This window comes from Anguilla rostrata, chromosome 12 (assembly GCF_018555375.3).
Source record: "Anguilla rostrata isolate EN2019 chromosome 12, ASM1855537v3, whole genome shotgun sequence".
Taxonomy (NCBI): domain Eukaryota; kingdom Metazoa; phylum Chordata; class Actinopteri; order Anguilliformes; family Anguillidae; genus Anguilla; species Anguilla rostrata.
In genome coordinates, this window is record NC_057944.1 from 40,508,273 (window position 1) to 40,519,442 (window position 11,170).

General features: G+C 45.8%; 2 protein-coding genes across 8 annotated transcripts in view; one reads left to right on the top strand and one right to left on the bottom strand.

Annotated features, from left to right (window-relative positions):
• Window positions 1–3,589, bottom strand: part of smc4 (structural maintenance of chromosomes 4) — a 30,236-nt gene extending 26,647 nt beyond the window's left edge. The window contains exons 1-3 of one of the 2 annotated variants that reach the window (XM_064303167.1): window positions 3,463–3,589; window positions 1,283–1,433; window positions 19–209 (exon numbers count right to left, since the gene is read on the bottom strand). In XM_064303167.1, the coding sequence (XP_064159237.1) occupies window positions 19–209; window positions 1,283–1,424 (333 nt within the window). In that variant the 5' untranslated portion in view covers window positions 1,425–1,433; window positions 3,463–3,589. Of the gene's footprint in view, window positions 1–18; window positions 210–1,282; window positions 1,434–3,012; window positions 3,180–3,462 lie in introns of those variants that run through there. The other variant, XM_064303166.1, reaches the window with a different exon arrangement.
• ift80 (intraflagellar transport 80 homolog (Chlamydomonas)) overlaps window positions 3,273–11,170 on the top strand; it is a 62,051-nt gene continuing 54,153 nt past the window's right edge. For 2 of the 6 annotated variants that reach the window (XR_010324657.1, XM_064303168.1), the window contains exons 1-6: window positions 3,709–4,045; window positions 4,586–4,671; window positions 5,445–5,668; window positions 8,703–8,813; window positions 9,409–9,477; window positions 11,149–11,170. The exon at window positions 11,149–11,170 is cut by the window's right edge and continues 88 nt beyond it. Coding sequence is in view for 5 of the 6 variants with exons in the window: in XM_064303168.1 (XP_064159238.1) it covers window positions 4,637–4,671; window positions 5,445–5,668; window positions 8,703–8,813; window positions 9,409–9,477; window positions 11,149–11,170 (461 nt within the window). In the remaining variant the exon portion in view is untranslated. The other 4 variants (XM_064303169.1, XM_064303171.1, XM_064303173.1 and 1 more) reach the window with 4 other exon arrangements.

An 11,170-nucleotide genomic window follows, 5' to 3' on the forward strand; every position in this document is an offset into this window, starting at 1 on the left:
GGGCGTTTGTTTCCATACCTTGTGAAAAGGCCCCAGTACCTGCTCGCCCGCATATGATTTAAAGTTCCGGTTAACAATATGCGTTATCATCAAGCGAGGAGCGCCCGGTTCATTGGTCATTGCTGGGGGCGGGGGTGGAGGGATGCTACCGAGAATCTCCTCCAAACTTCGGTTATCAACCGCCTCGACGGGCGACCGCGGAGCGGCATCTGGGGCGAAAAGTTTAACTTTCAGACCACAGAATCATTTATATTTAGGTGCAGGCAGCGGGGCTGGGGGGAGGGGTGGAGACGCAAAAACAAACAAACAAAACGCAGGGTGGATGGTCAGAAGGAGCGAACAAAGCCAGCGCGGAGGATCGGAAGTTAAATTACAGCAGTCACTTTTCTTTGTTCACAATGTAAAAACAAACAGCACCAGGACGCGGTTACTTTCAGAAATACTCCCTCATCAACTACAATATTAATCTAATAAACACATTATTATTGCAGAACAGGCTGGTTAGATTTAGTTAAACATTTTTTTTCGAAGGAAAATTTTATTTTATCAAAAATGACTTTTTCAGTCGGCTAACAGGTTGCATTATATTTGTCATAATAATCTCTGTACACAGATATTTAACATTAACAATGCCACCATCTTTAGAACACTGCACTTACAGCAGCTATTTTGCATATAAAGTTACACTGCTTTGTGAAATCAGTAATTAATACTCTTATCAAAGTTAAAATAATTGCTTAAATAAATGTACTGAAATCCTGACATAACCAATACTGACTCTTTCCCACAATAGACCGAAAGGACTGCAGCCGATTCTCTTGAGGACAAAAAAAAACTACTAAGTATGACTTCTAGGACCAAGTCAAATTATGTACCTTTATCGCAAAAGACACACAAAATACCAGTCCATTCATTTCACTATGTAAAATATACGAGGCAAAGTCCAAATCAAAGCACCAAAACTAATATTAAATCAAGTCTCGGTCCTAAATAAAGTTAGCTTAATTTGAAACAGACGCACACACGCCACCATAATAATCAGCTCAAAATCACCGGAGACATGTATCGATTCCCAGCTAACGTTAGCTAGCGATCCAGCCAAATGTGAATAAACGCACGGAAAGAACGAGCTTGCTAGCAAAGCAAACCGCCTAAAGTGGAACCAGCTAGCTACATTATTATGATGAGGCAAAATACAGCAAAACAACAACAAAGTCATCAAGACAATGTAGCCGCTCATTTAGATGCAAACTCAGCCATCAAAACACCCATCGCTACTTGCCATTTGTCGGTGTTGCTCCTTGGCCATTTAAGTTCGTTTCTGCTGGGGGTACATCCAGCTCCTCGTCCGAGTCATCCCGAGCCTGCGCCCCCTTCCCCCTCTGCCTGGCGGCAGTGGAGCTTTTCGTCGTTTTGGATGGCATGGTTTCGACCTGAAGAGGACATTCGGAACATGCACAGATAAATCCGAGGAGAGGCGAAGAGCGCCGTTTGTCCACCCCCCACACCAGCCCGCTGACTCCATGTCAACGAGGAGCACCCTTACACCCGTCCTCCGTGATCCAGCCATCCCGAGGAGGTGTTCTGCGATAATCCAGTTGGTAATAGCCACAGATCATTTTATTTTTTGACAAAATGAGGGGGACCTCTGTCACCCGTTGAACACACTGGAGAAGAAAAACATCAGATCTCGACACTAAAACGGCAACGCTTTACATTCAAAATGTATCGATTGTGGAAAACTATTTGTGCCTCCACACTTAGTTTGACGCGTCCCGATATTGTTGCCAAAGTAGAAAAGTAATAAAGTTCTCCACTGTGCAGGACAACTTCGTTTATGGGCCAGCTTGCGATAACTGGCTAACAAACAGCTACACATGGCTTCTCCTGATTTCATTTAAGCAGAATTGAACTGACAAGTCGATTGCGCGGATCAGACAAAGCGTCACGTTACCAGCACATTACAAAGACGGAAAATGGTGACGTCTCGCGCTGTCAGTAACGAAAGACAGAACTCATAAATAGTACGAACGACGAGCTAGAAATACATGCATCTTTGCCTAACCAAATCGAGTCTTGCGGGTTCCAATCCTAGGTTATTTTCAAAGAACGTCAAAAAGTTCATTTGATTAGCTAGCTACAAAGTAGCAAGTTAACGTTACCACTTAAATCTTTAGTATTGAGCCGTTTTTAGACGAGCTTGCCAGTTAGCCAACTAACGTTCGCTAGATGATATGCAAAATTAAGTAATGTCAAAGCTATATGGTGATGAATAACACACCGCATTAGTCCATATGCTGCAAGCTGTAGGACTTGCTGACCAGCTGGCTAACTTAATTGCTTGCTTAGCAAGCAACAATTCATTTAGAAAGCCAAAACAGTTAACTAAACGTGCTGAAACGAAAGTTTAGAAGCTAGCTGTAAAGAAGGGACTGGTATGAGGTTATTAAGAGAGCTGGGACTAAAAAACGCTAGAATAGCTGTGGCAGTAACTTAACGGTAATAAGCAGGTTTTGTTATTTGGCCTTATAAACTAACACTAACTTCACTACCCAGTTAACGTTAGCTAACTGCACTGATCAGTTAGGTTTATATAGCGAGAGTCAACAAAACGAGCAATCAGGCTAACTAGCAAAACGTTACGTCACATTTCAAAAATAACATGTAAGCGCTAACGCTAGTTTAAATCGCGACTATTTAATGTTAATGAGTTGGCGAATTAATAAACGCAAAATAGTTTGCTAGCCTAGCTAGCTATTAACTAATTTAGCCAACTTGGGTGCAAAGCCAGGTTCCTAAGAAATATAGCGAACTGATAACGTTATAAATATTACAAAGGCAACTACTAGCTGCCAAGCCATACATATAGGCACGGCATATTCAAAAGTACATTTCACATATTAAAATATCTTCGTGGATATATGTGAACCACTTCCACTGCGAAACACGCCTAAAATCCATCAAGTTTATTTCATTTGAAGTTTATAGACCAGGTGAAGTAGCAGTGTTTACCTTTTCCTGAACGTCAGATCGTAACTATTTTAGCTGTAGCGTTATCCAGATTTTTTTTCTCAATTTTTAAGAAACGCTTTAAAGCAATCCGTGACTGTGACGGGAGATAAAAAGTAAAATTCTGTATGTCTCGGTCCTTTCTCCTCTGAAGTCAGACTGCTAGACGGCTTCCTCAGTCGAAAATGGCGCCTAAACGCTGCAGTCGAACCAAAATTCGTTAAAGTGGCGCAAGGCAGCATGGGAATTTCACTGGTCAAGAAAAGAAGAAATTTCAAAAAGGGGGCCGATGCCAAGTCTGTAATCGTTTTAATTTTGGAGTTATATTCCAAGATTTGGATGAAAGTAATATGTACAATTAACACCACAAACAACATTTTAATGTATAAAAAAATATTTCTGTAAGTTAATGTTTTATTATTGCTGGATGTGGTCACTAGCTCTTCAACTTACGTGTTAAATTGTTGCCTAGAAACGCAAGTGAAGTGAAAGGAGACCCGTTCCTGGCATTTAGCTAGGTAGTTGAACACTTCTTATTAACTGAAAATGACAAGACTTTCTATGTTAAATGGCTATATGGGTTTTAGTTAAGAAATGCGTTATGCATCTAGCGATAGCTGTTTGATTCTTGGCAAAGAACACAATTCAGTAAAATCTCGCGATATCGCAGAAAAGCAACTTTCACGCTGTTAGGTGGGTAACGTTAGATAACGTTGGCCTACTTGCAAGTGACTTATTTAGTTTTATTGCTAAACGTTCAATTAATTAGCTAGTGGCTTATTTTTTGTTCGAATTTCGATCAGATTTTTCGATGTAGCTAATCAGCAATGTATATTATTTAGATACGTTAATTTCCGTGCTTCTTGCGGTTTAGGTGTTGGTATTTGACACAACCCGATTGTGAATGTCTTAGGGGCTGTGTAGCTAATAAAGCTTGCAGTCCATATTAGAAGGCTCATTGCTATTGGCTGGCTAGCTCTCTAGCAACGAGATGCATGTTTATCTGAGAGACAGGCATTGAACCGGGCGAAGGCAGGTATGTTAAACATCAGTTAAATTTTCTAATGACGTTAGCATGGTTAGATGCAATACTATTTTATAGCTTATCCTATGTGTTAGGAGGAGCTGTCTAGCATGCATTGACATTTTTAGCTGCATCGCTTTGGTAGACTGCTTAGTCTACTTTCTAGCCAAGCATTATTTTCTCAACTTGAAAAACAAGCAATCAAGCTACCCAGCGCTACAGAGGTAGGTATTTGGCCGTTAGATATTTGGCTTGTGGACTCTTGTCATCTATCCCGCTGGCTGGCTGCGATTTTCTGAACTGGAAAAGACTGGAAAATACGGTGCACTGAAAGCCATAGAACACAAGCTTAGATGGATGAACATTACCGTAACTACGTAATGAGTGTGTGCCTAGTCCAATCGTTAACGTTACCTATTTCTCTAGAACGAGAACTTGACGAGATAGCTATTCCAGTTGTGTTAAAAAAGATTAGCGAATTTAAATAATGTTAGAAGGCAAATAATTACTGTATATTCTGAACTTTGAGTATTATTTCCTGTTGTGTTCCAGCTATAATCGATAATAGACACCAAGCACTGAAGATCAAAGAATTTGCCGAAAATGAGACTGAAAACCTCCCTCCTAAAGGAGCCTAAACATATCCTTCAATGTAAAATCAACCGCGCATTTAAATGAGTCATTTTGTAACCGGTTTCCTTGTTGTATCAGTGATATAGCCAGTGGCCACTTTATTAGGTACGTCTGCTTGTTAACGCTCCTCCTTAAATAGTCTGCTCCTCCAAACAGCGAATCACGTTGCTGCAGCTGAAAAAAGTATTTCAAGCATGCATGCAGTCGTGGTGAAGAGGTTTTGTTCCTGTTTGACCAAACATCAGAATGGGCAAGACCCGTGGTCTAAATGACTTTGACCTTGGTATGATTGTTTGTTGGTGCCGGACGACGTGGTTCCAGCATCTCAGAGGCAGGTGCCTTTCTTTGACTTTCACACACATACCGTCTCTAGACTTCACAGAGAATGGTGTAATAAACAAAATAACATCCAGTGAGCAGCAGTTCTGTGGGTGAAAGCAGCTTGTTAATGAGTCAGATGAGATTGGCAGGTCTTGTTCAAGCTAATCGAAGGGCCACAAATGCTTACGTAAGAGGTGTTTACATCTCTGAACGCGCGATGTGTCAAACCTTGAAGTGGACTGGCTGTCAGCATGGACCCAAATCTCTGAGGGATATTTCTGGCACTTTGTTGACTCCATTCCAAGAATTTAATTTATTATTGATTGTAAATAGTCCTTTTGGTGATATTGCACCTTTGGGTTTTCTGAGTGTGTGCTGTTAGATTGTAACATATTGTAATAATGTTATGCCATGTGACTTGCCTGGCCACGGTCGCTGTTCTCTTTAACGACGGCACACACAAGGAGCTTGTCAGCAGCGTGGGCTGGACCACGCCCGACGAGCTGTTCTCCTGCAGCGAAGATCACCAGATATTCAGGTGGAACCTGCTGACCAATGAGACCACGCTGGTCGTCAGACTGCCGGATGACCTGTACCCCGTCGACCTTCACTGGTTCCCCAAAACCGTGGGGGGCAAGAAGCAAGGCCTGGCCGAGATTTTCGTGCTCACCAGCACTGACGGTAATCCCGTTGTTAGAAAACCCAGTGCTCTGTGCTGTGGGTATTAGTGTGTGTGTGCGTGTGTATGAGAGAGAGAGTGTTTGCATATGTGTGTTCATGTATTCATGTGTTTGTGTGTGTGTGCAGTGCGTGCATTTTTGTGTGTTTGTGAAGTGCTTCCTAGTTTCCAGGCTGCATGGTACTACAGGAGAGACAGTGCTGAGCAGAGCCGTGTCTCTCTATAATGGCAGCTGTGAGCGCTCTGTTTTAGAGGCCCAGAGTGAGCGCTCTGTTTTAGAGGCCCAGAGTGAGTGCTCTGTTTTAGAGGCCCAGAGTGAGCGCTCTGTTTTAGAGGCCCAGAGTGAGCGCTCTGTTTTAGAGGCCCAGAGTGAGCGCTCTGTTTTAGAGGCCCAGAGTGAGCGCTCTGTTTTAGAGGCCCAGAGTGAGCGCTCTGTTTTAGAGGCCCAGAGTGAGCGCTCTGATTTAGAGGCCCAGAGTGAGTGCTCTGTTTTAGAGGCCCAGAGTGAGCGCTCTGTTTTAGAGGCCCAGAGTGAGTGCTCTGTTTTAGAGGCCCAGAGTGAGTGCTCTGTTTTAGAGGCCCAGACTGAGTGCTCTGTTTTAGAGGCCCAGAGTGAGTGCTCTGATTTAGAGGCCCAGAGTGAGCGCTCTGATTTAGAGGCCCAGAGTGAGTGCTCTGTTTTAGAGGCCCAGAGTGAGTGCTCTGATTTAGAGGCCCAGAGTGAGCGCTCTGTTTTAGAGGCCCCAGAGTGAGTGCTCTGATTTAGAGGCCCAGAGTGAGTGCTCTGATTTAGAGGCCCAGAGTGAGCGCTCTGATTTAGAGGCCCAGAGTGAGTGCTCTGTTTTAGAGGCCCAGAGTGAGCGCTCTGTTTTAGAGGCCCAGAGTGAGTGCTCTGTTTTAGAGGCCCCAGAGTGAGTGCTCTGTTTTAGAGGCCCAGACTGAGTGCTCTGTTTTAGAGGCCCAGAGTGAGTGCTCTGTTTTAGAGGCCCAGAGTGAGCGCTCTGATTTAGAGGCCCAGAGTGAGCGCTCTGTTTTAGAGGCCCAGAGTGAGCACAGACACTACACATGCACACACACACTACACACACACACACACACACACACACAGACACCGGCGAGTTCTGGTATGATGTAAAGGACCGTTGGATCTGCAGCCTCGTACCAGTGCCAGTGCCACAGTTCAGAGACTCTGTTTCCATCTGTCTTCTGCAGGATCTCCACTGTTGGCTTTTCAATGTAAGGCTGAACGCATGTGGAGAAGTGAGCCTAGCTGCAGTGTTGAGTTTTCTTCTTCTGCACCATCTTATGCAGATAAACCCTTCTGAGGAGTGACTGCACTCTCTCCTGTAAATGTTATATTACTTGTTTCTGCACCTGTTCTACACTGTCTGAAGGTGTCAGAGGCTGAGACTGTGAGATTGCTATAGTCACAGATGGAGAGCACTGGTGGGTGGTGAAGTCATATCTGACCTTTTGTGGGTTCATCTTTATCTTCCTGATCTCACAGCTGGGTCTAGAAGCAGACATGCGAAACTGGGATTTCATATAATGCACCGTCTTCAGTATAACGCTCTAACTCTGAGCGGCGTGGATGCCTGAACTTTGCAAAAGTGCCTGCCAACAAAATCGGCTTCGCTTTTTTTCTTTTCCTCTTGTTTGTTTGTTCACTCTTTTCTCGAGCTGCACAGACGCTCTTACTACCTGCCCTGGTGCTCTGGTTCTCTTTTCTTGGGAAGCCCAAGTATAGAAACAGGGACAGCAGCAGTCTGCTGATTTGCAGTTTTAACCAACCAGAAATTATATAGAGCATTCAGCATGTTTTAATATGCACAGCCACTAAGTATATGGTAGGCCAGTGTGTTTGATAACTGTCTCCATGCCTGATGACACGCTGTCTCCTGCAGATAGGAGCCTGAAGCAAAGCAAACTGCTGAGGCTCTGTGTTCTGCACAGGCATCTGCTGAACAGGCTTGTCCAGTGCAGGCATTTCCAGCACAGGCAGCGCAGGCATCTCCAGCACAGGCAGCACAGGCATCTCCTAAACAGGCAGCTCAGGCATCTCCTACACAGGCAGCTCAGGCATCCTCAGCACAGGCAGCTCAGGCATCTCCAGCACAGGCAGCACAGGCATCTCCAGCACAGGCGGCTCAGGCATCTCCAGCACAGGCAGCTCAGGCATCAGGCACAAGCACAGGCTTGCATTTTGGAACTTGTAGGTTGTCTTAAATTATAAATGGCTGAATATTTGCATTTAATCACATTTACAGTGGAAGGTTCTCTGGCTATATAATAGAAATGGTGCTTTGTGTGTGTTTGGAAGGACACAGGGTTGAAGTGAGTGTGTTTGCTGTGTTTATGGTTGAAGTGAGTGTGTTTGCTGTGTTTATGGTTGAAGTGTGTGTGTTTGCTGTGTTTATGGTTGAAGTGTGTTGTGTTTATGGTTTAAGTGTGTGTGATTATGGTTGAAGTGTGTTATGATTATGGTTGAAGTGTTAATGAGTTTTAAGTGTGTGTGATTGTGGTGTTTCTGTGTGATTGTGGTGTTTCTGTGGTTTAAGTGTGTGTGATTGTGGTGTTTCTGTGGTTTAAGTGTGTGTGATTGTGGTGTTTCTGTGGTTTAAGTGTGTGTGATTGTGGTGTTTCTGTGGTTTAAGTGTGTGTGATTGTGGTGTTTCTGTGTGATTGTGGTGTTTCTGTGGTTTAAGTGTGTGTGATTGTGGTGTTTCTGTGGTTTAAGTGTGTGTGTTGTTTCTGTGTGATTGTGGTGTTTCTGTGTGATTGTGGTGTATCTGTGTGATTGTGGTGTATCTGTGGTTTAAGTGTGTGAGATTGTGTTGTTTCTGTGTGATTGTGGTGTTTCTGTGGTTTAAGTGTGTGTGATTGTGGTGTTTCTGTGTGATTGTGGTGTTTCTGTGGTTTAAGTGTGTGTGATTGTGGTGTTTCTGTGGTTTAAGTGTGTGTGATGTTTCTGTGTAATTGTGGTGTTTCTGTGTGATTGTGGTGTATCTGTGTGATTGTGGTGTATCTGTGCTGCAGGTAAGTTCCACCTGGGCTCTAAGACGGGCCGGATTGAGAAGAGTGTGGAGGCGCACCGTGGGGCTGTTATGGCTGGGCGCTGGAACTATGATGGGACTGCGCTCATTACAGGTACCCCCTGTGTGTGTGTGTGTGTGTGCGCGTGTGTGCGTGCGTATGTGCGTGTGTGTGTGTGTGTGTGTGTGTGTGTGTGAGTGCATGTATGTTTGTGGGAAAGCGTGTGTGAGAGTGTGTGTGTGTGCGTGTATGTTTGTGTGTGTGTGTGTGTGTGTGTGCGTGTATGTTTGTGTGTGTGTGTGAGAGTGTATGTATGTTTGTGGAAAAAGTGTGTGTGCGTGTGTGTGTGTGAGCGAGTGCATGTGTGTGTGTGCGTGTGTGTGTGTGTGTGTGTGTGCGCGCGCGTGTGTGTGTGTGTGCATGCGTGTGCGTGTGTGTGTGTGTGCGCGTGTGTGTGTGTGCGTGCGCGTGCGTGCGTGCGTGCGTGCGTGCGTGCATGCGTGCGTGTGTGCGTGTGTGTGTGTGTGCACGTGTGCGTGTGTGCGTGCGTGTGTGCGTGTGTGCGTGCGTGCGTGCGTGTGTGCGTGTGTGCGTGCGTATGTGTGTGTGTGTGTGTGTGTTCCTGTATGGTGTAATATTGTGTAATTGTTCCTGTACGGTGTAATGCTATGTAATAGTGTAATGCAGTGTAATGTTCTGCATTGTTTAGCTGGAGAGGATGGGCAGATAAAGATCTGGTCTAAGAGCGGGATGCTGAGGTCCACATTGGCACAGCAAGGTAAGGAGTGTGTCCCTGAGCTTTGAGAATGCAGCCACTGCGTATCACATCACCAGCAGGTCAGCTTCCTCCTGTCTGCATCCCAGAGCTCGTTCTGTGGCCTGGTTTCCCCAGTGACCTTCCTCCTGTCTGCATCCCAAAGCCCGTTCTCTGGCCTGGCTCTCCCAGTGATGTGAGAACACACCTGTAGCACTGCACTACACCTGCGCTTTAACCTGAGTGATCATGTCCGCTCATTCTGTATGTTGAGGTATATTATTGTGCAGAAGCTTTGCAGCCATATTAAGTACAGGATTGGTGTTGGCGGAAGGTACTGTGCTCCCTTTGCATGTTAGAGGCCTCCAGGATGAAAGCTGGGGATGGGGAGGGTTAAGCTGGGGATGGGGAGGGTGCAAAATGAGTGTGGTGCAAAACTCAGACACTGCTCTACTGTAAATCAGGTTTGGCCCATCTGGCTGTAATGGTGGGTCCAGATAGAAATGAAATGAAAACCATTGAAGGTCAAGTTAAATTTAATTATAAGCACAATACATTTTTTTTGTTTTCTCATATCAGTCTTATTAAAGTGCTATGGTTGTAATTGGTGCATTTTTCAGATGCAGTGGTTTTTAGTTTTTTTTTGTCTTGTTAAAATTCTAGCGGGTATTTTAACGTTCACAAGCTGAACAGTTCAGTGATCACATGGGCACCTTCCTCTGTTTTACCCATAAGCCCCTGTGCCTGTGTACAGCAGGGCACCAGCTCCCCCTCTGTGCTGGTCTTATCTGTTCATCTCTGATTGGGCGGGAGCGCTGTCACTCAGAGCGTGGGTGGCGCCGCAGGCTCAGCTGGGGGCTGTTTGAGATCTCTGAGGGATGATGTAAGCGCGACCTGTTTGGTGGGGGGGGGGCTTGCGGCAGGCCACGCCTTTTTCCAGCACCCGGTCATGTGACCTCCTGGCATTTGTGAGAAACCTCACGCACCTGGAGCAGTGTTAAATGTCACCTCCCCCCACTCCCTCCCTCCCTCCCTCTCCCCCTCCCTCCCTCCCTCCCTCTATTTCTCCCTCTCCCCCCCATTTCTCCCTCTCTCCCCCCTCCCTCCCTCCCTCCCTCTCTCCCCCCTCCCTCTATTTCTCCCTCTCTCCCCTCCTCCCTCCCTCCCTCTATTTCTCCCTCTCTCTCTCTCCCTTCCCTTGCCTACAAGCCCACTTGGGTGCAGAGAATCTCTGCTCTGATCTTGACGCTGGGTGTTGAGTATAAATGTAACACATTTCTCTGTGTGCACCCTCTGACTGTAAAACACAGGAACCCCGCTGCCCCCCCCCCCCCCCCGCTGTAAGCTGCAGATAAGGACGGGCTGGTGTGTGTGTCTGTGTGTCTGTGTCTGTGTGTGCGTGTCTGTGTGTGTCTGTGTGTGTCTGTGTCTGTGTGTCTGTGTGTCTGTGTGTCTGTGCGTGTGTGTGTGTCTGTGTGTGTGTGTGTGTGTGTGCTGTGTTGTGGTGTTGTGTGTCTGTGTGTGTGCTGTGTGTGTGTGTCGTGGTGTGTGTGTGTGTGTGTGTGTGTGTGTGTTGTGTGTGTGTGTGTGTGTGTGTGTGTGTGCTGTGTGCGTGTGTTGTGCTGTGTGTGTGTGTGTCGTGTGTCTGTGTGTCTGTGTGTGTGTGCGTGTGTGCGTGTCTCTCTCTCTCTGCAGCCTCCCCTGTGTACGCTGTGGC